The 26,968-nt window shown below is 41.5% G+C and overlaps 3 protein-coding genes across 3 annotated transcripts in view; 1 reads left to right on the top strand and 2 right to left on the bottom strand.

Annotated features, from left to right (window-relative positions):
* The first annotated feature begins 288 nt into the window (after positions 1 to 288).
* Positions 289 to 5,024, top strand: LOC109461864 (FK506-binding protein 2-like). The gene is made up of 4 exons (XM_019758336.1): positions 289 to 600; positions 1,146 to 1,267; positions 3,667 to 3,782; positions 4,048 to 5,024. The coding sequence occupies exons 1-4, from the start codon at positions 356 to 358 to the stop codon at positions 4,198 to 4,200; spliced, it is 636 nt and encodes a 211-aa protein (XP_019613895.1). The 5' UTR covers positions 289 to 355; the 3' UTR covers positions 4,201 to 5,024.
* LOC109461853 (malignant fibrous histiocytoma-amplified sequence 1 homolog) lies at positions 4,333 to 18,770 on the bottom strand. The gene is given in 17 exon segments (XM_019758326.1): positions 4,333 to 8,379; positions 8,585 to 8,703; positions 8,984 to 9,180; positions 9,622 to 9,869; positions 10,288 to 10,433; positions 10,979 to 11,208; positions 11,777 to 12,022; positions 12,456 to 12,577; positions 13,532 to 13,732; positions 14,145 to 14,330; positions 14,724 to 14,844; positions 15,220 to 15,424; positions 15,838 to 15,938; positions 16,612 to 16,749; positions 17,265 to 17,364; positions 18,323 to 18,537; positions 18,539 to 18,770. Coding segments are annotated over 17 exon segments (2,964 nt in total). The 5' UTR covers positions 18,632 to 18,770; the 3' UTR covers positions 4,333 to 8,083.
* Positions 18,771 to 19,914: 1,144 nt separating this feature from the next.
* The window catches only part of LOC109462001 (chromosome transmission fidelity protein 18 homolog), an 88,750-nt gene continuing 81,696 nt past the window's right edge, over positions 19,915 to 26,968 (bottom strand). Inside the window, 10 exon segments of the mRNA XM_019758488.1 lie at positions 19,915 to 20,210; positions 20,456 to 20,513; positions 20,715 to 20,841; positions 21,281 to 21,333; positions 21,590 to 21,674; positions 22,121 to 22,251; positions 23,171 to 23,320; positions 23,826 to 24,049; positions 24,537 to 24,688; positions 25,182 to 25,309. Coding sequence (XP_019614047.1) covers positions 20,080 to 20,210; positions 20,456 to 20,513; positions 20,715 to 20,841; positions 21,281 to 21,333; positions 21,590 to 21,674; positions 22,121 to 22,251; positions 23,171 to 23,320; positions 23,826 to 24,049; positions 24,537 to 24,688; positions 25,182 to 25,309 — 1,239 coding nt within the window. The 3' untranslated portion in view covers positions 19,915 to 20,079.

Raw genomic sequence — 26,968 nt, forward strand, 5'->3', positions numbered from 1 at the left:
CTCTCTCTCTCTCTCTCTCTCTCGGTTGAGCGATTAACTTGACTTACGAACCCTCATGTGTGAGTAAAGTCCTAGTAATAATTACTCATGTGCACTGCAGCTTTATCCCGCTAGATGTCGCTTAAAGACCGTTACTAGTATCTTTGATATATAGAAAATAGTTCATCAAGTTCCCCGAGTTGTACGATGACCCTTTCGTGAAGTTATTACAACTCTATAAACATACATCCCCTGCAATGCACAAGGGCATTGCCGGATTGGTGTAGCTTGACCTCCTTTGACCCCAATCATCTGGCCCAAGTTTACCCAACTTGAAATCGGACACTTCCGGTTCCATCCGCTGCAAACGTGGAAGATGGCGAGCCCACGGTCACAACATGTCCTCAGACCCTCCGTCCTGGCCTTCCTCCTGTTGCTTGTAGGTTCCTCCATGGCAGGGGAGATCAAGTGGGACTCGGAGCGGCTAAAGAAGATGGCAAGCGGCGCGAAGGTCCAGACCCTGAAAATGCCGAGGCGTTGCGACCGGCGCGTCGGTGCCCACGATAAAGTCGTCTTTCACTACAACAGGATGATGTCTACCGGGGAGAAGATAGACTCAAGGTGCTCTAGGAACTACTGACTACCAATTGATAAACGTTTTCTGTCTGTACACCGGAGTAACAGTGCATAATCCGGGACTTTGTGTATAAAATATTACAGAGATAACGGTCTCAAGCTGCGGCAATGACATGCATAGACGGTTGTAGCCTCGTCCCCAGTCTCTCCCAAGGGTGTTAACTCGAATTCCTTGGCAATTTATCAGGCAATTTACAAAGTTCTATTTATATCTCCGTCTGCCCAACTTAGTCCTCCCTAACGATTTTGCCTGCCTGCAGACAGGCATTTCAGTGGGCTGAGACAGAATTTCCTTGGCCTGCGCCTGGTAACAAGATTATCTGGCGTTCATAACACTGATTTACACAAATTATTGTTGTGATGAACCTCAGCACACATTTTTGTTTGTCTCCTCCATTGGCCTAGTCTATAACCACGTAAAGTAACATCTGAGCACATATTCAGATTGTACATGTAGTAAAAGTAGAACCGAAAAAGAAGTCTGTCACCAGTCTGTCAAAAGTGACATTTAAATGCCCTGTCCCTTCCAGCCGTGACAGGGGAGAACCAATGTCGTTCGTGGTGGGGTGGGGGAAGGCGTCCAAGGAATGGGAAGACGCCGTGAACAACATGTGCATAGGAGAAGTCAGACAGGTAGAGATGCCTGGAGAAGGTAGGGCATTCACCCATGCACCAACAATTTAATTGTAAACAGCTACAGTCCAGTATTGCATGTATTGTACAGTACCGTTCGCGTTATAGTTAACCGGGTACCCCGTTACTAACGAGTTATTTTTTCGTCAGAAAATGGTTAGAAAATCGTCAGTATTTGGTTAGATTTTCGTCAGAAAATGGTTAGAAAATCGTCAGAAATTATTTCTAACGCGTTACCGTTTGCGTTAATGTGATAGGGTCGGATTTCATGTTTGTTTTGCGCGCCGACAAGACAATAGCAATTTGCCACCTCCTGGGGCGTCCGCTAATGTGTTGCGATGTTGCCCCTTGAAAAATAACAGCACCAGAGGCAAGTGGACATGTGATTCGTAAAATAACTTTGTGGTTTATCCATGTGTCGACTGTGTGAAGCGAATTGTGCTATCTTTTAATGCTATTCTATAGTTATTTCTAGCGGAAAATTACGTTGTGTAATACAATGTATGTCAACAAAGTGTAGCAGTGGGCAGACGATGTCTTGTACATTTTGTACCAGCGGCGGCCTACCGCTCTCACAGGACGTCATGGGACGTGACGAAACAAGAAATATCTGCCGTAGAAGAAATATAAATCGGTAACTCATGCCTTAAATTCACGGCGGTTTTTGACACAAAAGAAAAATTATTATAATTTTTGTAAGGCGCGCGGCTTACTAGTACTAGCGGCTTTAATACTCACGGTAAAATGTACCGTCACTCCCGGCGCAAGGACTCGGTTCGCCAGCTGAGGACTTTCCACAACCATGATGATATCATAGGTAATAAAGGAATATATAATAGATCTATCATGTGGAAATGATAATTGTAATACATGGTTCTATTTAATAGCGGTAGTTTCGTTTCTTATTTTGAGGGGGGAAACTGTCAAAAATCGAGGGAACGCAAACTGAGATCGGCTCACTTCCGGGTGCATAACGCCAAAATTTCTCGACGATTATATAAAAATGACCACTCATTTGCCGCCTACGGTAGCGTGTACATGGTAGTGCGATCATATCGTGCCAAAGTCAGCGTCAAACGTCAGAAAATCCCCGTAAAAATATAGTTGCAAAACACATTTCCCGCGCACTCAGGGCCGGTCGCCCTGGCCGCTGCAGCATACTCATTATAATATGCAAGTAGCTACGCTCTGATTGGTTCACCTTAGATGACCTGCGCTGTGATTGGCTAGAACGAAGCCCGTTGCATGCTGGGGCGCCCTTCCCCGCGCGAAATGATCTCGAGAGAGCCACATTTACGCTGGTTTCTACCTTATTTCTACGACTAATTAGCAACATCCTAGTGACGAAATGCGTACTCAAAAGAATTTTCGGGAAAAAAATATATGTACATGTGGATTTGTGGTGCCTTTGGCGTAATTTTGTTGGTCACATACAACGTAATGTAACACGGAAGTGCATGGAGTCGGAGTGGCGGCACGGCTTTCCGTCCCACTCTAAACAAAACTCCAAGGACATAACAAAACTCCCCAAAACTGGTCAATAATTAGCCATAAAAATGTTGGTGGGCACGTGTAAAATATGCTGCCTTTTTTCGAGTGTTATAGGAATTTTCCACGATGTTTTTGCACATCCCTAACGTTACCTCACGCCCGCCGCCTATTATGTACGGCGGACCGGGGCATTTATAACTTCAGATCATCTACATTGTAGGTTTGCTTATTCGGTGGTAAAATAAGTTAACAGAGAAAAACAGCAAACCAAAGTTGACAAACTATAGAAACGCTTGCCTGGGCAACAGTGACAAAAGAAAATGTCTATCTAATTGAATTGCGCCGGTGATCGTAAAACGTTTTAAACGTTACAATATAGTAAAATGCAGGCTAGATCAACGTTCCTTCCGCTGTTCCAGCGGTGTGTATCGGTAATTTCCCGCCCCGCATGAGGTAAATTAGTACTCCTCCCATTATTCTGTGATGTTACCGCGGCCTGCATATGAATGCAGAAGTCTAACGGAAAAGTAACGGAAAAGTAACGGAAAACTTACGCGAAAGTTACGGAAAACTTACGGAAAAGTAACGGAAAAGTAACGGAAAAAAAACGCGTTAGTAACGGCCGTTAGGGTAACTATAACGCGAACGGTACTGTAGTATTAGGTAATTAATGACTTTACAGATAAAGGGATTGGGTTTGGTATTGGCTACATGGTCTTATGCAGCTTGTACTTACTGTACAAAACTCAGGTGTATTATGCCTAAAGGTGGTTTCCTGTACTGTACTCAAATTCCGTGGAATTAGATCACTTGCTGTGTCAATATGTTAACAATTGAATTAATTGTCATGTGTATGTTATAACATGTGTATGTTATGTAGTCCCATAGATGTACATGTATACTTACGTTTTTGTGTCATATCTGAAGATGGAATGAAAACTATAGTAGAGGTGGACCTGATCGACATTGAGGCTCCGCCGCCAGTTCCTAATGTCTTCAAAATCATCGACAAGAACAACGACAATCAGCTGACCAAGGAAGAGGTTAGAACATAACATTTACATGGTTCCAACTTGTGGCAAATATGATTTAACAAGTTGTATTGAGAAAGCTCCCAGGTTCTTGGCAAGTCTTTTAGGATCTTTATTAGATGGTGCACTGCACTGTACATGTACATATATGATCTGGACAGGAGTATTTTACTATGTTGCATTGGTAGAGATTTGCACTCGAAGTGTTTGTGCTCTTGCTGCCTAGACTAGTCTGATAAAATAAGCAACGAGCAAATAAACAATATTTTTTACTTAGGTCACATCTTACCTGACAGGCAGGATGGGGCTGGAGAAAGCTGAGGAAAAAGACTTTATCAAAAAAGTCTTCAAGGAAGAAGACAAGGACAATAATGGTGTCATCACTGTGGAGGAGTTTTCTGGTCCCAAACAGTCGCATACAGAGTTATAACAAAGGGCTTGTGTCTATGGACTATCGTATCTAAAACTATCTGACAATTTCTGTGATATTAGAAACACTTACTTGTGTTATCCTGAATATTTTGTGGTAAATACCTGTGTTGTGTGTCTTTAGGTATACATATGTATGTACGAGTAGTCTCATTCAATGGTATGCATGATTTGTCCAGAAAATCACCCTAAAAGTTCTTGAACAGAAGAGAACATAGCTGATGTTTTGATGTAGGAGTGGGTGCAATATGAAGTCTGTGTAATGCAGAGGTAATCATCTAAACGGGCTACCATTACAATGTACCGCACATGAACATTTTTAAAGCTATATACATGTGTAAAAATATGTCCAGTTTGCATGGAACATAGTAAATTGTGGACGTCCATTTATCTTGGTGCTACAATGTATTAGTAAAATTCCAGAAAACAGTTACTCAAGCAACTGGATAGATTTCAAAATCTATCCATTTTTTTCTACAGTAATCGTTTTCTTGTGTATCTCATAATATGGATGTCTAACCTTCATCGACAGATACTATAGATAAATGATATAAACAACGTGCCAATATTTCTAATGATTGATTGTGGGTTTGGTGCAATTCATCTCTCAATGCAGTACCAATGTGATGTGCAGTGCCAATGTGATGTAAACTTTGTCAGTGTGTATAATCAGTAACAAGAAATACTTGTCACTCTCAGGGCACTCAAGAATTAACCTCCATACAGAGCTAACCAATTTTCAAGCCATATATGTAGTACATGTATTTGGTTGAATCAGTAGCAAGTTTATTTTTGTAAGTCTGAATAAACTGCTTTTGTATTAAAGTCTGTCTGTGTCTCATTAGACTGCCCTTCTGTAGTAATCTGTACTGTTGCTACTGTGATGTGAAACAACAGGAAACTGTGATGAGTGCATGGGGCAACAGCAAACATTTGTCTAGTCAAAGGAATGTAACGAGAGAACAGACAGCTTCTGAGTCATTGAAAACAAAGGTTTTCATCTGTTGCTGTCTCTACACTTGGAATGGCTACAGCTTTTGTATTGAATATCCATTTATCATTCAAAAGTTATAAAATTTACTGGTTGAGCTGTTATATTTTGTTTGATTGATTCCTATTGCACTGCCCAAATTTGGACATGCCACCAATTTCTGTTCAAGGTTATAACAGTTACTTACAGTAGCTGCTATTGTCATGTCCCAGTTGATCAACCTATACATGTAAGCCTGTACCACATCCTTACAATAACACTGAGTTTACAAATGTTAGCCATTGCTTAAATTGTGTTTTGTAGAAGAACTTACATTTAATTTTATACCTAAGGAATTGAAGCCCATGCAGCCAGGAAACTGATTTGAGAAAAGGTTTATTTCCCTGGGAAAAAGGAAAAATTCTCTACAGAAACTTCTCATCACAGCAGTCTGTCTTCAACATGATTTTGCACAACATTCAACAGAACTCAGCTAGCCCTATTTACAACTCACAACTTCTGCTGATCACAGAAGTATATCCGTCATGAAGACAAGTAAAACAATATTCTCAGAAAAACCTACCCACAGTTTTTACCATAGAACCCAAAGCACTGTTACCCATCAGACTATCTTTGCTGTAAGTCAACGCCAATGATTATTGAGAAGACTAGAACAGTAAATTGCATCCATGTAAGGTTCTACAATCACTTCAACTCTTTACTAAACATTGCTGTAATGTCCTTTAATTTGCTATAGTCTATATCATGTGTAGGTTTCCACTTGATATGGTATCATGTAACATAATAACCAAGTCATGATTAGGATATGTCACCATAAACTACTAGTATATGTACATGTACTTAGAACAAAGCGGAGATATTGTATCTAACAATGACAACATGCCTAAGCGCAAATCTGTTGACTATACGTTCCTTTTTTTTGATGGAACGCAATTGTTGAAGTAAAACAGAAGAGATGCATACACATTGCCAGGCTGTTGCAAAAGCTAACACAGCAAAAATAGGATGTAAATCTTATTACATCCTGGCTAGTTTTGAAGGAATGCATTTTGTAACTTTTGTTCCCTACTACATTTACATTTGTACATGTATTTCAAATATACATGAGTTCAGCTTGGTCAGAAACATTGAATGCTTCCTCTGCTTATAGCTGAGATTCTATGCACCATAAAAAAAACAAAAGAAAACCCTCAGTAGAGGCAACTGTGGTGATTTGCAGAACACACCATATAACCAGTTTCAGCAGCATACCTTAATACAGCAGCACACCAAAAATAAAATCGCTTCCACCTCAATGTCTCCATATTAAAAATGAGAAATAAAAAGCAACAAGAAATGGATAAATGTACCTCTACACTGAGAAGCTTTAACAATATTCATGACATTCATTATTCCTCGCTAAACAGTATTACACATGTACAATGTAAAACTTAGCCCTTCATGGTTTGATCTTTCTAGCAGAAATACTTGCTATAATAGACACTTTGGTGGTTTGCCCTGTGTTGTAAGACAGGTGACTGTGCATGGCTAACTCCTTATTGCTATAGGTTGCTTACTAGTATTCATTGGTAAAATTTTCTCTCTTGATTTACCTGGAATGGTACTGACCACTGTGTATAACATTGACAGCACCTTTTTGTTGCTTAAACCAAAATCTAGAACATAAGTTATAAAAACAAAAATATTGCTCCTCTTGCATCTTTTGCACATGTTGCTACCAATTTCTGTAATCCTAGAAAAACGTTGCAAAACATCTTGTTCTCATATGCACCACACTGTCAATGCTATGGATAATGGCTTTCCTTTCATGCTAAAACAAAATGTATCTAATAATTTTACTAGTCAGCAGCTAGTTAGATAGACCTTAAACTTAAAGCACCACCATAGGATGTTACGTGTATGTCAAATAACTTTTAGTACTTATCCCAGCAGAACATACTTTCCGGATTTTCCACATGTAAAAGTCACATTGCTGTTAGTGTTAAGACAACAAACAAGCCACAGGACTACAGGCTCTTCTGAACAAGGCACACATTTTACTTTCTGTTCCTTGCCTTCACTCATGGTCTTCCCTCCTATTTAACACTTCTACAAGACAAAATTTATTCTATAGGACAAAACTAAGGCACACACTGACTCCTTGCCACCAGCATCTATTGTACAAGCCAGCTGCATTTACAGTCTACTAAAAGTTATAACATGCCCACTAATTTGTGGCTCACGCCTCTAGCTACTTCACACCTTCATGTACTGTGTGAGACAATTCAGAAATCAATATACATGTATTACCATAGAGAGTTGGGAATCCCTACAACTAGCAGCTCAATGACTCTGATTGTAAACATTAAGAACCACAGCCCGAGTATGGGTTTTAGTTGTCTCCGTTTTTTGAGGGACATAAACAATTACTGTTGGCAGTGGGAGAGAAAGCAACATGACTGCCAAGATGGATATCATACTAGATCTAGTGCTTCCTTTGAGAATGTTACCTTGCTATATTGAGGATGTGTAACCTTGATTTTGTGCAGCCTCTAGATATGACCCTGATATCCAACATATCTTTCAAACTTAGCAGCACCAAGGGAAAAAATGTACTTGATCATGTCCTTTAAATTAAGTTTCTACAAAATTAACTGATATTTGGAACGTTTGCAAGCTTTGCTGATATGTCCAGCGCCCAGGAATGATTTCACCTTCCTAATAAGGTAGACATGGTTGTTCTGATTGACAGGTTAGCTGGATGTTTGATTGGCTAGTTGTTGTGACTGACAGGTTAGCTAACTGTTTGATTGGCTGGTTTGTGTTCCAGGGTTTGCCTGATATATGATTGGCTGGTTGATGTGATTGACAGGATAGCTAGCTGTTTGATTGGCTGGTTGTGGTGACTGACAGGTTAGCTAGCTGTCTGATTGGCTGGTTTGTATCCCAGGGTTTCCCTGACAGCGTTGGCCAGATCGTGGAGTTCTACCTCCTTCAGGGCGGACACCAGTCTTTTCGCCGTGGCGGTGCTCCGCCGCCGCCTCCTCCACGTCCACAGGAGCTGGTACTTCTGTTCCTGGACATCCGAGAAGTCGTACCTGATGTCGTCCAGCTCTGCGTCCGTCAGTCCGAACACACGACCCAACCTGCGCCAGTCTCGCAGCTCCAGTTTGGAGGCAACCACCTCCAGAACGGAGTCCATCTTTTGGTCTGACAAAAGAAAGACATGTATGTTTACTAACAACATTGTCTCATACAATCCTCTCCCCACTAACTTTTGCTATAGCCACCACAGTGGTATCCAGTGAAGGAGAGGGATGGGTGCTACCTTCCAATATCGTTCTCAATACATGGTGGATTAACAATCCACTACCTCAACAGTCTCAAAAGGACTATGTAACAGTGCTGCTCTTACCTGGGTCCCTATGTGGAGGATAGACCAGCTGTGCCTGGACAGTCTGTGCCCCCTGTGTAGAGGGACAGTCCAGTAGTGTGATCTTAGGGGGAGGAGTCAGCAGCAACAGCCCAGAGAACCTGGAAAAAACAAAGAGACACCTTCACTAAACACTCCTTGAACAATTACTATAAATCATTTGGTTGAATGTTTGTAATGAATGTTTGAAACAACTGACAGTGTAGTAATGCAATGCAAGACACTGCAAAAACGGCTCTCTGCCTCTTTTCTATGAACACAGGTCAGTTGTTTTGAAATTGTGAGATTGTGGTAAGAACAGGATTGTTCAAACAGTGCCTTAAGCTATGCTTCATTGAAGGACTTTCACCTTCGCCTAGACTTGAGAAGACTATAACACACCTGTGTGGGTTGGAGACCCCCTTGCGGAGACAGTGAGCGCAGGTGACATACAGGTGATGTCTGAGGCCCGGCCAGCACTGCAGCACCTGGGACAGGATGTCTGCTACAGGTAACACCACCTGCCACAGGGAGGATGTCCCCTCCACACACGCACGGCTTGCTACTGTGATATGGCTTCCATCTTTGGTGTTGCTTTTCTGCAGGTAAACAGGAGACACATGTTTGTATTGAATTTTGACAAGAAGAAATGTTTCAAGAATACCTGCATTTTAAGTACCCTCAACAATCAAATGTAGCATGTGTAGTGAAGCAGAAATGGATACATTGAAGTCTTGAAGCAATTTCGAAATTAAAACTCTCTTTAAACATTTGTAGTATGTAATTCAGCCTGTGACTGTGAACTTGCTATTAAATCATTCATTCATTCATTCATTAGAAACATGAGCCCTTGTACTTTGTACAATTTACACCAGTTAGTACATTACTGGTAAAACATACAGACACTTCAAATCAGTATTGTTTTCCAGAAAGAAACAACAGCTGCCATATCCATAAACTATATATAATATACATAATATACAGCATGTGTGATCTAGTGACAGCTGCCCTGTTTACATATGATAACACAGGTGTCTCACCTGCAGTATGAGTGACCTGTCTGCCACCTGTGTCAGCACACCTGTCTGCCAGTCCACCCGCTCGGTGCCCAGGTGTCTGTAGGCCGCCACGCGCAGGTGAGAGAAGAGCCCAGGTGGGCAGAAGGGCAGGTGACAGCCCAGCTCCAGCTGGTCCGTGTTGACAGGTGGGAGCGGCACCCAGCGCATGCCGACCTCCGAGGGCAGCGAGTCCCGACAGTACACGGGGAAACAGTGCTGCCAGTCATTGCCTGGGAAATACAGGAACCAGTTTTAGAACTATACATAATTCTACATGTCTTTTGAATAGATTCACTTTATGGTTAGGAACTGGATATATCAGCTGTGCAATGTGAACCAGTTAGAATTTCCCTGAGGCAGGTGACAGATGGTCACCAAAACATTGGCTGAATAAAATGCTTGGTGGTATAAAAATGTTCTGTTTCAAGTACCATATCATGTAAGAATATCAGGGGCAAATTAAAAAGACTGACTGCTGCATCAGAGAGACATGTCTGAGGGCAAACAACCATCTTGTTGTTTATCTTGTTCCACCAATGACCTGACCAGGTCAAAGAACTAGGTAGGTACACGTACATGTAGTAGGTAGGCATCATAGATAGCTTTAAACAACTTTTATAAGTATTGACCCACCACTTATTTACTTACCACTGTTCTTGTGGTTGGAGTTCTGGTCCTTCCTCTGTGGAGTTTTCCTGACAGAGTAGCTCAGCCCCAGTCCTCGCAGCAGCTCCAGGGCGTTGACCTGGTCCTGGGTCGTACGGGTGTACTTGGCGGTCAGGGCACACAGCATGCTGGGAAGAGACATGTAACATAAGCAATGAAATTCATCACAACACACTGATGCATAAAGAAATCAAGTACATTGTGCATAGTCCCACATTTTCCCCTTAAGGAAAAATTACCATAAACATTAAGGTGTCTTTTGCATATCTCAAATCAATGTAACAAGTTGAAGAAGTTCTTTTGTTTTACCTAATGAGGCTTTGGGATGCTTCTGAATGTAACTTAAGTACTGCACTATAGAAAGGTAACATTTGCAAAGCATGTTTACCTTCACCTGGTCTAGCCCAACAAACTACTACACTGCTTATTCTTCCTCAAAGCCTAATACACTGAGTCTCATTCATGTATGGTGATCAGGCTCTCCAACTCTACTCTGCTACATAAAAATGTAACTCAACACCATCCGTTACCATGGTGACAGACATCTGGTCCAGGTCATTGACCTTATGTGTTTAGAAAAGAGAAAACTGAGCAAAACAATATGTTTTCCTTCTGCGAAGGTAACCACCAGTTCCTTCTGCGAAGGTAAACATAACAAGCTTAACGTAATCACCTGTGACTCATGACCCCGTGCTGTAGCAGGTCGCTCCGTGCCTCCAGGTACTGCACCTTGGAGAAGTTCTGGAAGCGAGCGCTCTCCTCCTTCAGCCAGGCCTCCGTGTCGTGGTTCACCAGCGTACAGAGAAACGCCAGCAGCCGGCCGGGGTTGGGCGCAACCTTCTCCTCCCCGTGGTACGGGGTGATCATCACGATAGAACCCACCGCCTGCAGGTGTTCTAACACCTGTGTGGACAGCGTGTGAAGAAAATTTCAATGTGCTAGTGCTGTGTGACAAGATCCAGTCAAACCTGTCTCTTTTGACCAGTTAGGGACTTGAGGAAAACGGTCACAGTAGACAGGTGGTCACTACAGATAGGATTTGTAATGCTTCGGTCCATGGGATAAAGGAAGCAGTTATTGATTTGGGGACACAGTTTACAAGAGAGACAGAAGCTTCTGGGCAACTGCTGTGGTTCAAGTGGCTGAGGAAATTTAGCACTTGACATGACTAATAAACTGGTGGATGTACCAACTACACACTTAGTATCTACTACAAGCTCAGCAAAGATCAAGAAATGGTCATGCTAATGATGATAAGAGTTATCAACTACAGAATTAGGTATTTTTGCCTAGAACTATTGCAGAGTGGAACTCGCTGCCTCCAAGTTCAGTAAAGGCATCATCACTAGACAGCTTTAAACAACTCTTAGAGTTTGATGTGCACAGGCTGAGTGTTACATGTTGTTTGGTGTAATATAGCTAGCTGCAACATGTGCCTGCAAAGCTGGTGTGTTACATCGACAGTACTGACCTGTGGCACCTGGTCAGCAGGTACCCCGGCCTGTACGGCCAGCCGGCCGCAGTCCTCCCTCCTCATCCAGAAGTCTGGCTGCTGCTGCAGGAGCTTCTCCAGCGTCAGCCATGACAGGGGCACAGAGGTCATGCGGGGTCGCGAGGGGAACGCCGTGGAGTTACTGGCTGCCGTCACCAGGCAGGCTCGCAGGTCAGGGATGCCTGACATGGTGGTGGCAGACACGGGGACTACCTCCTCCCAAACCTACAGGACAGGAAACAACAGGGTCATTGTCAGCCAGAGGAGCCAGGAATACATAACTGAACATATGTGTTTTAGATACTTTGCTGGTGATGACTTTTCTATTGTCTTTAAAATGCAACAGATCAAAAGATTTCCACCCAAGATTCATGAAAATCAGCAGAAAGACACTATCTTCTTTTTTTTTTTTTAATGTTCCAAGATACGATTATAAATCTTTGCTATGAAGCAAAACCTCAAAGAATTATGCTGTCAAAGTCAGTATTCACTCAGTAAGAATCATGACATCATAGATGACATCAGCAAGTAATTAATAACATGGATTGATGCTCGGATAACAGGAAAATGGTACAGGATGCTCTTAAGTAAATTAATCCATATTGAATTATTGATGTACATGTACAAAATAGCTTAGAAGTATTTCAGAGAGTCCAACCTGTATTCTTGTCTCCTTCAGTTTCAGTAGATGTTTGAGTCTCCTCTGCAGGGCAGACAGTCCCACTCCACTGAGGGGGTGGACAGGTTCCTTACTGGTGCTCTCCTTGATGGCTAGTGCTCCTGTCAGACAAGAGTTTGATACTACAGCCAAACCTGTACCAGTGATCATATCTGCACAATGTCTACGGTATATATATATATAATAATATACTGTATACATGTAGGCTACAGGGCTCTAGCCAGCAACAGTTTTTCCCGTCAATTATCAGAACTTTGTGGCATGTGACAGAATTTTTTAAACCAATCTGTCAACCTTGACAGACAAAATTAACAAAAATCTTAAGTGAAAATATGAAAACATCTGGCTACCAATCTCAGAAGTTACGACTTTGTGTGAAGGACTGTTTGAGTCGACCCATATATTTTCAAACATAACGCTAATTTTATTTCTACGTAGTGCCTTAAATTACGTTTTTACCTAGCTAAGTCGACGACGCATCTCTTAAATGTTTTTAAATTGTGGAGATTTGAAATCAAGACCGGCACTGACTGTGAAAAATAAGGCTTGAATGAAATTTTACAATGTTAACGTATTAATACTGGTCTTTTTCTTTTATCATGAATTGTACGTCTGTAATAGAATCAGCAATTCAGCCATGTGGCTGCCAGTGATTTTAAATTTGAATAAAACCATTCATTCATTCATTCATACCAACAACCACTCTCAACACCATGATCTGCCTTTCAAAATGTGGGAAATTTCATTTTCTTAAGGCTTGAAAATCCAAAATTTCGGACCCCCAAAGCGCCTTTGGTGCTAAATTTCAAGCTGGCTAGAGCTCTGGTAGGCTAACCTTAATCCTGCTGATTGAGATTTTCCATTAGGTACATTGGACTATCTCACCACTTGCACTAACTGCGTTAATATTATGCAAGGACAACAATATCATGTTATAGGCAAGTAATCTCTATGCCATTTGTGACATGTCTGGTTGCTAACTGAGGATCAGTGGATCAGAGTCATTTTTTTTGACTGTGTTAGAAAATTTCAAGATCCTTCACACTCTCCCGTACCTTGGATCACTTGACATTCTGCCTGGATGTCCTGTATCCTGTCCTGGGCCCACTTCTGTGCCATCTCAGACAGGTCCTTACACTTCCGCGCCACCTTCTTGGCTCGCAGTGCTGCCGTGAACTCGTCTGTGTGTGTCCCCACCATGCACACTGGTGCCCCCGGGACTTTCGCATTCAGGAAGTCCAGCCAGTATTCCACATCTGTTAAGAAAGGAAGTTATCTTCTAAGAGAGTACGCACTAAAATACATGTAAACGTACATGGCAAAGTCGGTCCGCAGCATGGATGTGACAACAATGTTAAATGGAAGTAAAGCTGAGAAAGAGTTGTCATCAATGCAAAATTAAACCATGTTATACTGTTCTACATGTATTTACTGTGTCCAGAATACCCTTTCTGCCCTGTAAATTGCTTCATCAGAATGGTCATAGGAAAATGAGGTTTTTGAGATTTAAGAACTTCATTTTTAACTACATGTACCCTTTTCTTCTTTGACAGAAACAGTAGACTACTTTTAATTTACTTGTTATTACTTGATGCTGAAAGGAAGAAAAGGAAGAACTAGATAATACATTGTATTGAGATGACTTTATAAAACAGAGGATAAGGTTACCTTGTTGAGAACTTTCAGGATCAAGGTCGTACAAGTTGAAGGTCAGCAGGTAGAGGGCGTCAGGAGTAAACATCCAGGAGTGCCATGCCTGGTACACCCCCCTCCCGCTGGTGTCATACAGGGAGAACTCCACGTTATCATCACTGTTCCAGGGCACGATGTCAGCACAGTGGGTCGCCACCACATCTGGGACAACACATAACAACACTGAACTTCACAAATGCCCTGGTTTAATCACTTCTAAAGTTTCACAACATATACTTAATACATAGAGCTACCCAGACATTTGGTCTCATCATTGGACAAAATAAAAATCTTGAACAAAGATCCATACTTTTTTGCGAGAGAAATTGAAGAAGCCATCTATGACAGGGCATTACAACCATCCTTTGACAGAGGGGGGGTGGCACAAACTTACAATCTACCATTTACCGAGTCACAATATCCTATACAAGTGGTGGATTTTCCTTCATATAGAGGAACAATGAAGATATAACTTTATAAGTACATGTACAGGAATCCAATGTCTATGAATGTTATCTAAGACTTAAACTTAATATTACAGTGCACACTGCTCACCATTCTTGTGGTTGCCCCCTATGAGAGCCCTGACCAGGGTCGACTTGCCCCCTCCAGCAGGACCCACCAACACAACCTTCAGTCTGTGGGGAACAGCAGTCGTAGCACTGGCCAGGTCATCCTGAGATGGCACAGAAAACAATGATGAGGGTTAGACATCCACCAGGTAAATGATACTCATAGACTAAGATAATTCAAACTCTACTACAAAATGAACAGATTTCTTACAGATGTTCGTGTGACATCCTTTAGTCTTCTTCACTGTCACTAATCTTCTAGTGATGCTGAAGAAAATGTGGAACGTCCTGAAGCAATCTCCATATCTTATCCAGCAGCAGAATTTGAGTTATCTACAAGCAGACTACCTATTAGTATTATTAGTATTAAACAGTAATTAGTATTAAACTGAGGTCTTGCCTAACTACATTGTGTATCTGGCACTTGAATATACAGTACAACGTCTGTACAACACAAAGATTGTTGACATGTATTTTACCTGGTACCTCCTGATGGCCTCTATGCCCATCGCACACACAGAGGGGGGCGGCTGTACCAGGGGGTTGTTACTGACGTGCAGGGTTGCCAGGTGAGGCAGGGTGCCGACGCCCAGTGGTAGGGCACCCAGCTGGTTGTTCTGTACATCCAACTCCTCCAGCTGACTCAGGTGTAGGATGGAGTCTGGCAGGGTCTGGATACGGTTACTGTATACAGGCATAAAGGTGGGTAAATATAGATAAAAACAGCTTTTCTCAATGCAAAATTAACAACAACAAAGTATAGCAAGAAAATGGGAATGGGCAATAAACCTTAGCCATACTCAGTGTGATGTAATGTCTCCAAATTATACATCCTGGTATTACTGGTAACTCCTGAGGGAAGAAATCTTGGGGTAAACTAAATGTTGTCCTTTCGATTTAAGTTCTCTCTTCTGTTCTTTTGTGATTAACATTCATTTTTTTAAATCATAGACCATTGTTTCTTGATTTTATGTTTCAATTTTGTTGTTACACATGCATATGACAAACTTTGTATTTGTGCTATATGGTTTTCTTTATGTAGAATGTATTACAATGTATGAAGAGTTATAAAAAAACAGAGAGAGAGGGAAACCTGCCTGTTGAGTCGGAGGGTTTTGAGCCCTGACATCTGTCCCAGGTTGTCAGTCAGGTCTGACAGGCGGTTGTGGTTCAACAGAAGCTCTTCAAGTCCACTCAGCTGGGAACACATTTATTGACAATATTTGTTCACATGTTCTTGCCCACATGGGCTAAATGCAGCTGTTATACTAAATTGCACTAGTATTACATCAAAGACTAAAGGCAAAGTAAAATATCACTTACCTGTAGTGTTAACAGATATACATAGTGAAAAAGGGGACAAAACAGTTTTAACTGTTTTCTCCCCTTTTTCACTATGTATATCTGTTAACACTACAGGTAAGTGATAAATCTATGCTCTTACTAAATCTATCATACAGTACAATAGATCCATTGTTTACAAAACAGGTAAACATATTACGTTACCACTGAATCTACCATTTACATGTTTCATATCCGAGATATGTCCCAAGAGGGCACAGTCAAACACAGCAAGAAGATACAGCATTCCATGACTCATGCTCCCTCTAATGGTGTGCTTATGGTTACATAAAGGGAATGCTTGATGACTACAGTAAAAGTGCCAAAAAGGACCACACAATGTATTTGTGGATAGGTGGTCACTATGGTCATGATTGTTAGTTATTGTTAATACTTGTGTATGGGGAAAGATTATCTAAGGAATGGCACCAAAAAGTTATACTAGACTAAATATTAGTAACATTGGCCAGGTGGTCCTCATGTAGAGGTGGTCACTTGTACAAGTTTGACTATATTATAGACTGGGTTACCTGTAGAACCTGTACAGGGAAGGCTGTCAGGACATTACTGTCAGCACACAGGCGTTTCAGCTTGGTCAGCTTACTGATGCCTTCTGGCAGGTAGCTGAGGTTGTTTCCTCCTACATTCAACTCTTCCAGAGACGACAGCTGAGAAGGAGAAAAATTTTTTCCAATTTTTTTGCAAAAACCATAATATTAATGGCCCTTGGCTACATTGAATTACATATGACTAGAACACCTATGATTGTTGGAAAAGCAGAAATATGCTCCAACTGACTATTCAGTCTACAAACTAGTACGTAGACTAGTATTATGTATAAACTTCTAAAACATATTTTGAACAGCCGACTGCTGCCCACCCCTGGGACAGGGAAACCGACAGCAGTATAATCTAAACACAGATAGTGAGTGAGTGAGTGTATGATTACTCTGTGAACTATTACCTAGCAAAGCAATACGAATAGAAATAAAGAAATAAAATTGTAAGATAGCAGACTGATATACAATTGACTGATTTTTGACATCACACACCTGCCCAAATCACATGACTTCAGCAGGGGCAGAGGGTAAGCACTTTGCTCTTGTGTATGCATGTTTCAAATCTGTAGAATCTCATTTATCTCCACTGATGACCTTTCATTTAAATACAGCTGCATTTTTACCTGGCTGATGTCCTCAGGTAGAGCGGTCAGTTTGTTCATGTCCAGAACCAGTCTCCGCAGCAAGCCGAGCTGGGTTACTTCATCTGGCAGGTTGGTCAGTCTGTAAAAAAACAAGAAAACTTTCCTTCAAGACAGCAGTCAATTCCTAGAGAAAGTAGGAGCTAGATATTGAATTAGTGGAATGTGTGACTAATCAGTAATGTCTTTTGTATTATCTCACTGTTGTCATGTAACAAAGAACGAGACAAAATGTTATTGTCACTATGTCAAATGAATTAGCTGCACTGTGCAAATAACCATTCAAATGCAAAGACATCTCCAAATGGATCAGTCACTCTGCAGATAATTGCTATGTCTAAGAGAGCCCCCAGGTAAAATCAGGAATTAGCATACACTCCAGGTAACAATACTTGGCACCTCTGCACACAAACAGCCACATTCTGTGTAGGATTTAGATAATGACTTGAGGCATGCCTGGATGGTTGGGAACAATTTGACAACACCTGGACGATACAGTTAGGACTTTTCAGTGGGCTTTGTCATCAAAGAAACATTTAAATTTTTCTATTTCAACAATTATATTGGGGACATATATTTATTTCACATCTTTCTTAAAAATTCGTATGAATTCAATGAAGCATAAAAAATTTACTTTTATTTTTTCCTGGACTGACTGAAACACCTTCTGGGACATTCTTTGTTATTTTTTTTAACCTGGGAACATCAGTCTTTTAGCAACTCTGGAACAAAGACAGAAGTATGTAACCAGGCGTGCCTCCTGGTCCTACTAATAAATGGCCCTCAGCTGTTGACAACAGGCGTCCCATGGGGAGGGGGGCATGAGAGGACAAGTGTCTACACAAAAGGGTTTCCTCGTCAAAGCAAAATCGGCCCAGAACCACATGACATGCCGCATGTGGTCCGGACCCATTGTGATCCTTCCTACTTATCCCCCGAAAAGATCAACAATTACATATGCGGTCAGGAATGCTGACTGATCGGGAGCCAATACCTCAAATTAATTTGTAAACACAGGTTAACGGTAAGGGTAACGTCACCTGTTACAGGATAAGTTCAGGCACGCCAGCATTGACATCTGGTGAACTTGTGGCGGAACTTGAGCCAGGATGTTGTGAGCGGCGTTCAGCTCTACAAGGGCCGAGAGTTGGCTGGTGCTAGCCGGAAACGACTCTAATCTGTTCCGAGAAACGTCCAGGACGACCAGCTCGGTGATGTCCCCCAGATCCGGGGGGAGCGCGGCGAGGTACTGCCCCCGACAAGTCCAGGCTCCATCGCCCCGACCCCGCGCCGTCCGACTCCCGCAGGCGGGACCGTAAAGTTCCTCGAGCGGGCGGTTCTTCCGCCATCACTACCGCTCCATGTTTGCTGGTAATCAGATCAAACGGGAAGACTGCAACCCCGCCGAAATTTGAACAAACTTGACGGATATTTCCTGTGTGCAAAACAAACTCGTCCACTTCCGACTTAGCAAGAACACACAGGGGGCCTAATTGGGCGTCGTCTGTCAGTGGGTAGTCCGGCACACAAAAAATGCAGTGCCTGTTCATATTCCCCCCAAAGCACAAGCGAAACCGAAAATTCTACTGGGTGTATCTAACGTTACATGTAAATGTTGACGTCAGTAACGCTAACGCAACGTTTGACCCACTGGGTCCTTCTTGCTGGCTGATAGGTTGCTATGCATTTTCCCACTTGCACCTGGCCAACTTTCTACTGGCTCCTGGCCAATTGCTGGGACCTAACTTACCTGTGCCTGACCCTTTTTATGGTCTATGGCTAGGGAATTCCCCCACCAACGTGCTGTCACTCAACTCATACTATGGACACACAAGCAAACACACACGAATGCACACACACAGGCATGCACATGCACACACAGACACATATTTAATACTGTAAGAGGAAATATAAATGCCTATCCATGGTCACCACACAGAAAGTCTGTGTTTATTTAAGTACTTGTAAATAATATTTTACAATAAGTGAATAAGCAACATTTGCTGTTAAATTATCTGCTTGGACCAAGTGACAAGTCTTAAGTCTTAAACAATTCTTGAGTCATGCATTGGAACAACAGTATCTATGCAATAAGTCACAGGCATTACTGTTGAATCTTACAGGTGGTACAGAAGAATTCCTGAGACATAGAAGAAAAATGGATCTTGACATATGAAGGTTCTCATAATATTTGTATGACATATCTTGGTGACTGGACTCATAAGCATCATTAAGCCATCAAGGACTTGTAGAAAATGTGCTATATATCTTCACAAAATGGTCTTGAAATTTGGAGGGCACTTTATTATATAGACAAGTATCAGTTGTAGACGTAAATGTACATTGTACTCCATCTTTTTACTAAAGAAGTAAAATTTCTAACAATATGTTGCCCAGATTTTAACATATCAACCATATTTCTCTTTGACAGATACAAGTATTTATTATGAATCACCAAAATCAACATAAGTTTAACACTATCATTAGAGCTGATTCTGACTTGCAATGTATTCTCTAATATGCTGTCCGTCCATCAATTTTTCTCTGTACTATTTGTATAAAATATCTTTTTTAACCACAATCTGATTTCCAAGTCAAACCGAACAAAGATACTCAATGACGCTCTCAATGACCAAAGAAAAAAGTGCATGAACCAAGTGCATGAACAAATGTATCCTTGAACCACAATGACTCACTAACTTTACAATCAAGTTGTAGTTTCTCATAACTTAGGCCGAGTTAAAGTATATTGATGTAATTGATATTTATACATGTATGTTCCATATAATGGCAAAATCTACAATAGGTCCTGTATGGGAATGTTTTTACGAATGGCATTGGAGACTCCTTCGTTGAACTTGTAGTAGACAGTGCCCATTCCTTCCCTACTGACTTTCTGACTAGAGCTTGAGTTACTGCTTGAAGCATCTGGAATCAAAGTAAACAAGTCTTTAAGTGTTAGGTCAAGGAAAGACAAAATTCAAATACCTTGAGGAATACAGATTATCATAGGCAGGTAGTTTTGAAACATCTCTGATTTTATCTTCACTTTTTAGTCGCCTGTATATGATAATGGATATGTTAATCATAATTTCTTCAGGTGATACTACGGCACATGCCACTGATTTCATAAATGAACATATTGTATTCAAATACTATTCTTACATATTCACCTTTATTCCTCTCAGGGGTTTTCTTCTTTATCACTCGACCAAAGAAATCCACCGCAGGCTGGAAAGACAGATGCAAGATTGTACATGGTTTAGTATAAACTTATTTACTTTTCTAACATATTCCCAAAAGATACCTTCAACCCAGATGTATCTTTGTTACATGTATATGCCCGTCTCATTCTAAACAACACCAATTATCATTTCCATATCATTGAAAAATAAAACAAAATTAAACTGTAGGCTGAGGAGGACACCTTACCTTCTCCTCCGCTACAGTGATTTTCTTAGGTTGCAGCTTGGCCAGGTGGTTGGGCACGGCTCCTTCAGCTGTACCATCTGACTTCTGCCCTGTCTCCTGAGTCTTCTCTTCAGGTGTTGGAACGTTCCTGCATGATCCAAGGTATCAGAAACAACTGTGACTCACATGAGAACAATTTTCTTTAAAATTCATAATTCATGGTCTTGTGGTAAGGGTTATTGACTTAGATTCTGAAGCTTCTACGTTTGAATCCCTTAAGCAGGCCCAATGTTGTATCCTTGGGAAAGGTACTTTACACCTATATCCCCACCTACATGTGGCTGATGAGTTAGGGACATCTTGATTGGGGCACGAAGTAGAGGTCCCAAGTTTCAAGATCCAACTGCACTTGAGCAAGCCTAGGGTCAATCCTAGTGTGTTTGGATCAAACCTTACAGTTTGATTATACTCAGTATGTACCTACTGTACAAAATTGGTATGTTATGTCTACTAAAGGCAGTTAATTGGTTATGAAAAACAAACAAACAAACAAACATTTTCTTGATTTTGTCAGAAGCAAAACTCACCTGTTCCTACTCATCAGCAGGGCCTCACTCCGTCTCATCTTCTCCACCTCAATCTGGACACAGAAAGAAAATCCACAAGGTTACAAAACTGAAAACTGTCAAGAGCAGTCAAATAAAAATGTAGTTGTAGTTAGTACTAGTTTATTGCTATTCTAATATCACCTGTCTTTAACAGTGTCTTTTGGAAACTGTTAACTTTATACTTATATCTTCCCTGTAAATTGCACTTTTATTCTGGGTTTTTCAACTTCAATGTTGGTAAAAGATTCTTTCTTTCTGTGCATGCAAGCAAAACACCAAACCACCCACCTCCTTTGCTATGAGTTGCTTGGCTGCATATGTCAGCTGTTTCTTGGGTGGTTGATCACTGAAGCGTGTAGCCTCTTCCATGTTCCTACAGTGTTAAGACAATGGATCAGCAAAGGAAGATTTCACCTCCTTGGTTACACTGGTTGACTAAGACAGAACAGACAGATGTCTCTCATATAACTAAATGGGGTCGTGTGGTGTAACGACAGAGCATGCAGCTCAGAACCAACAGTCCCCAGGTTCGAATCCTGCCATGTAACCATCTTGTGCCATTAGGAAAAGCGACTTTCCTCACTTTACTCAGGTGACAATGAGTATGGCTAAATGATCATTATCATGATCGTGGGCATTAAAAGAAGAGGAAAAGATAGATTAAGATGTGGACTATTTGACCAATACAAAGACCTGCATCAAAACCTCAGCAGCAAATTTAAAATATATGTAACTTAAAATAAGGACATTTTCCTATAGATATCAGGGCAAAAACACATATACATGTAACAGTTTTGACAACATCACAACAGTACTCACGGTTCTAACAGGTACTGGTACTGTCCCTCTGGGCTTCTCTCCTGCTGGTATGTCAGGTTGTAGGCGATCATGGTGTGGATCAGGTCTGACATCTGTTGTTTCTCCTTCGCACTGAACAGTTGAGAGTTCACCTGTCACACGAGGGAGAGGAACATCAAGTGTTAGTATGTGTATGTTTTCTTTTGATTTGACATATGAAGTCTATAACTGCTCTTCCAAATAACACACCAGTTTTACAGACATGTGGCACGTGGCACGTATTACACTGAGCGACCTGTTATACCTAACCTTTTCACATCTAACTGTAAGTCAATTGTCTAAAGCTATCTAGTAATGATGTCCCTACTACTGTACTTGGTGACAGTGAGTTCCACTCTGTGTTTGTTCTAGGAAAAAACAAACTTTTGAACACTCCATTGATTGGCAACTCTGATAGTTGAAGGCATGACTATTTCTTGTTCTTTTCTCCAGAATGACTTCAGCACCAAGGACAGGTATGGACATGTTACCATGACTTCAGCACCAGGGACAGGTATGCCCATGTTAGATAATACATGTACATACTTAGTGGCTAGCAAATCCACCTGTTTATTAGCCATTTCGTACATTAAGGCCACACCAATTTAATTTGTTGGTTCTCGGATTTTTTCAGAAAAAATATGAAGCGACGGGGCGAAAAAAAATAAAAATAAAAACAGGTCTAGGCATCCTATTATAGGCTTAAATGCTATGGAATGAGCCATGAAGTCAACACAAAAGGCTGGGTTAAAATTTAAACATTGAATTTTGAACTTTTAATCAAACCACTGCAATGATAGATGGGAAAACTGTAACAACTAGGAAGAAAAGGACTTTCCTCAACTGTTGGGGGCAAAACATGAGCATTTTTCAGTTGATTCAGGACCAGAATCAAATTTTTTATTTTTGCAAATCAGAAAAAAAAGAAGAGGCGAATCCGAGAACCAACAAATTAAATTGGTGTGGCCTAAGCATAGTCTGGTCTGGTCTTTTGTCTAAGGTAGCAGTTTAATGCTCTACACTTAGCCTTACAGGTCTGAAGCTGGGCTGAATGATGTCCAGCAGTGCAGGGAGGAGCTCCAGTAGGAAGGCAGACTGGGACACACGGCTCCTGATGACGGCAGACATCTCACCCTGCTGGGCTGCACGGAGACTCTGGGTCTCCGTCATCTTCTGATGGCACTGGGGAGACAAAGATAATGAAAGTTTATTGCAAATACATGTCCAAGGGCTAATTGCAAATACAAGCAATATGTAAGAAAGGGAAGGTATAATGATATGAGAGTCTACGTGATACTACATTCTACAACATACATGTACGAGTCACTAATTTAGTTGGGTTTGACTTTTCAGGCAGTGGGAGACGAATTTACCCATTTCGTCTATAATATGTGGGTTCTGTGACAAAAAAGACAGGATTAACCTGTAGTAACGTCTGAGATGCTAATGCAACATGTACATGTGCATAACCAGAAGGATATTCAATCTCTCAGAAAAGGATGATTTTAGGCTTTGAAATTCTTTTTACTTCACTGAGAGTTTGTAGGTTGATGGCTGTTTTATAGAAGTTGTAGAAGTAATTTTTTTCAGAGCATATCTCCCAACCTCAAAACAAATGCAAAATGAGTTGTAAAGTGTAGAGGTACTGATCAGAATTAAAAAGAAGAAATAGAAGCAACATTGATACCTCATATTGACTGCTAGGGTAGGACAACTTGGGCGCCGTTGACCCAGCAAACAGCATGTGGAAGGCCACAAACGTGTAGGGGATGTAACGCATCAGGATGAAGGTCTGGATGTGGCTGATGATGTTGTTGACAAGGTCATAGAAGCCCAGCCAATCACAGCCCATGGTGACGGCATCCAGGTACGTGTCCTTAAACTTGGCCTCCAGGTAGTTCTCAAAGAGACCTGCAGAATGATGACAGAATAGTATCTAAAGATGAACACTTCAAGTTGCAAGGAAGTGTCTTCATAATAGTTTATTATCAATATCAGGACTGCAGGACATTACTGATACTTCACACACACTGAAATAATGATGTTCATTTTGAAGTTTGTCCCTAACTGCGGTCAGTGGAATCCAAAGTTAAGAGTAAAGCTCGACAAGTTTATCAGATTAGGCCACACCAATTTAATTTCTTGGTTCAGGGATTTGCCTGCTTCATTTTTTTCTGATTTGCAAAAAAAAACAAACCTTTTACCCACTCCGAAATGCTCATATTTTGTCCCCAATAGTTGAAGGAAGTCCCTTCTCTTCAGGGTTGTTACAGTTTTTTCCATCTATCAATGCAGTGGTTTGATTAAAAGTTTGAAATTCATTGCTTCATATTTTCTCTGAAAACATCCGAGAGTTAAGGAGTTTGGAATGACAACTTGTTGGTTGACCTTGACCTACCTTGGCAGGTTTTCTCGTACTCCCCGTTGCCTGAGGTGAGGTGTAAGATGTGCTGGAAGCGGCCGGCAGGTGTGTGCGGCTGTGTGACAGACACGTCCTCACCTGCCCTCTGCTGCCCCGCCGCTACGTCATGAGGGTTATTCCACCTCTTCCTGGGGGAAAACAAAGTAGCATGGCATTTGCCATATGAGGAATAATAAAAACCGGCAATGGACATAAAAAAGGTGAATGACATTTTCTTCAGGGAAAACCTCACGTCTTTCTTCAGTTAATTGATAACGTGTAATCTGGTGCATAATCAAAGTGCATTTTCTTGAAATTGAAACATGAAAGAAGGATGTGGAAGCCACATTGCACTTCTTCGCTCACTCACATTCGCTCACTATCTGAGGCTTTGATAATACTGTTGCAGGGGGTCCCTGACACAGGGTAGGTTGCATTTGGCTAGACTTCACAATGCACATCCAAGCAGCTTTGTCCAGCAGATTTACACGGGCAAGGCCGCGCACTCTCCAATGTCCTTCCTGACACACTCGATCAGGGTCTTCATAGGTCTACCCTGACCCTGACTTGCTGTCAGAAAAATTATTAAATTCTATGTTTCATCCCAAGCGTTATGCCTTGAGCTGGAGCAGATTTGCAAACCTTTTCTGTCTGGGGACCTGGAAGATCTGCTGCCACACGGTGAACAGTCCCTTCTGCTGGTCCTTCTGTCCCACTGCCATGGAGCGGACGTCAGACAGAGACAGGTCCGTGCCACGGCTGTGCACAAACTGCAGGGGACACAGAAATATTACCTAGACCGTTTTTTTTTTCCTTGCTTCTGATTTACAGATTTACCCAAGGTGGCCCATCTCAGCACCATAGCACTGCTTTACAGTGGGCCCCTGAAAAACATACTACAATGTACATTTGTACATTACATATATCATGTACAGTCAAACCTGTACTAGCGGTCACCTTTGTATAGTGGTCACTCGGCCATAGCGGTCAGTTTTTGCCGGTCCCTTGAATTTTTCCCATTGACGTAAGCATTTAGAATCGTGTCTATAGCGGTCACTGTTCAACGCGGTCAGCGGTCACCCCATTCCGGTCCCGCCGGCATGTCAACACCGCCGATAGCGGTCGCGGCTGGCCGTAACCCGCTAAGCACCACGGCCGTAACACCACCCCACCTCGGGCTACGACCGTTATAATTTTCCGATCGCTACATCACTAAAATGTGAACTGAAAATTAGACTCCATATGTGTATGAAATAAAGGAAAACTGGCTTTTGACACGAATTTTCTGCGGTCGCGGGTGTCTTTGATATCTGCGTTTTCCCCAACACCAGTGCCGTGCGTGCCGCATGGAGCTTTCAATGGACTCGGCCGCTCGGCGAAGATTACGGCAATTATCTTTACAAAAAAAATTAAGAATATCCATATTTGGTTTCTCGATTCCTTGAAATGCGTAGATATGTGCATAGCTTCCGTTTTTCATGGGCATAATTCAAGAAATTTGGCTCGAAAAATGCGTTTTGTATTTTTCCAAGATGGCGCATGTTCGCTGCAGAGGGAGGTCAATTGGGGTCATAGGAAGACTCCACTGTTATGGAGGTAGATACACCGAGTTTTATTTAACTTTATTAGCGTCAAATGATGTAATTACATTATGAAAACATTTCAAATACATTACTACAAGTAATTTTAGATGTAAATTTAAAACTGTAGTGGATATTTTAGAAAAGATATAAGTCTGAAAGGAGAAAATTTTCTGTTGACTACCACATTGGCATAATGGTAAAGGCAGACAACCCACGCGGGGAGAAACCCAAGCCGTAAACAAAGGAGAGTTTTCGCTACGTTTTCATGTTCAAAAACGACCAAAAACGGAAAGTAACTGGCAACTGACGAACAATTATTTTGCTGTTAACTAAATAGACAGTATCTTGGTACAAAATAACTTATTTACGTGGTTGGAATTCGCTGTGGCGTATGTCGGTCGCGCGAAGCAAGTGTTCACCAAAGAACAAAAACATGGCGATGTCGTTCTCTTCCACTTTTCGACTAACAACAACAACTAGTACTAGTAACGTGGCGATTGCGGAGAAACGATGGCAAACGCGGAGAGACAGACGCCGAACTTATTCCAAAAGGTGGAAGTGATCGGACTGGCAGAGAGAGTGTGGAGAAATCGTCGAAAGCTGAGCTTAGATTAAATGATTTTGCAGTCGATAGAAATTTGTTTGGAGTTGAAAGTTTGTTGCTTGATTTGCTTTCTTTTCTTTAGCCACATGTAGTACTAGTATGTACACATGAACAGTAAATGACAACCAGTGATTTTGTTTTAATGTGAATGGTTTCATTGTCCCGGAATAGATGAACTGAATATGTTGAGTGTATGTATCTTTGATGTCAAGTTAATGTTTTCCATGCAAATTATATTTCTG

Source organism: Branchiostoma belcheri, unplaced genomic scaffold (genome assembly GCF_001625305.1).
Source record: "Branchiostoma belcheri isolate BF01 breed outbred unplaced genomic scaffold, Haploidv18h27 scaffold112, whole genome shotgun sequence".
Taxonomy (NCBI): Eukaryota; Metazoa; Chordata; class Leptocardii; order Amphioxiformes; family Branchiostomatidae; genus Branchiostoma; species Branchiostoma belcheri.

What these genes read in the sequence shown, in the direction of transcription:
- LOC109461864 (XM_019758336.1), top strand. Translation starts at nt 356, where the DNA reads ATGGCGAGCCCACGGTCACAACATGTCCTCAGACCCTCCGTCCTGGCC. An exon ending in GGGGAGAAGATAGACTCAAG is followed by an intron (nt 601 to 1,145) that starts GTGCTCTAGGAA and finishes TGTCCCTTCCAG; the next exon opens with CCGTGACAGGGGAGAACCAA. An exon ending in ATCAGCTGACCAAGGAAGAG is followed by an intron (nt 3,783 to 4,047) that starts GTTAGAACATAA and finishes TTTTTTACTTAG; the next exon opens with GTCACATCTTACCTGACAGG.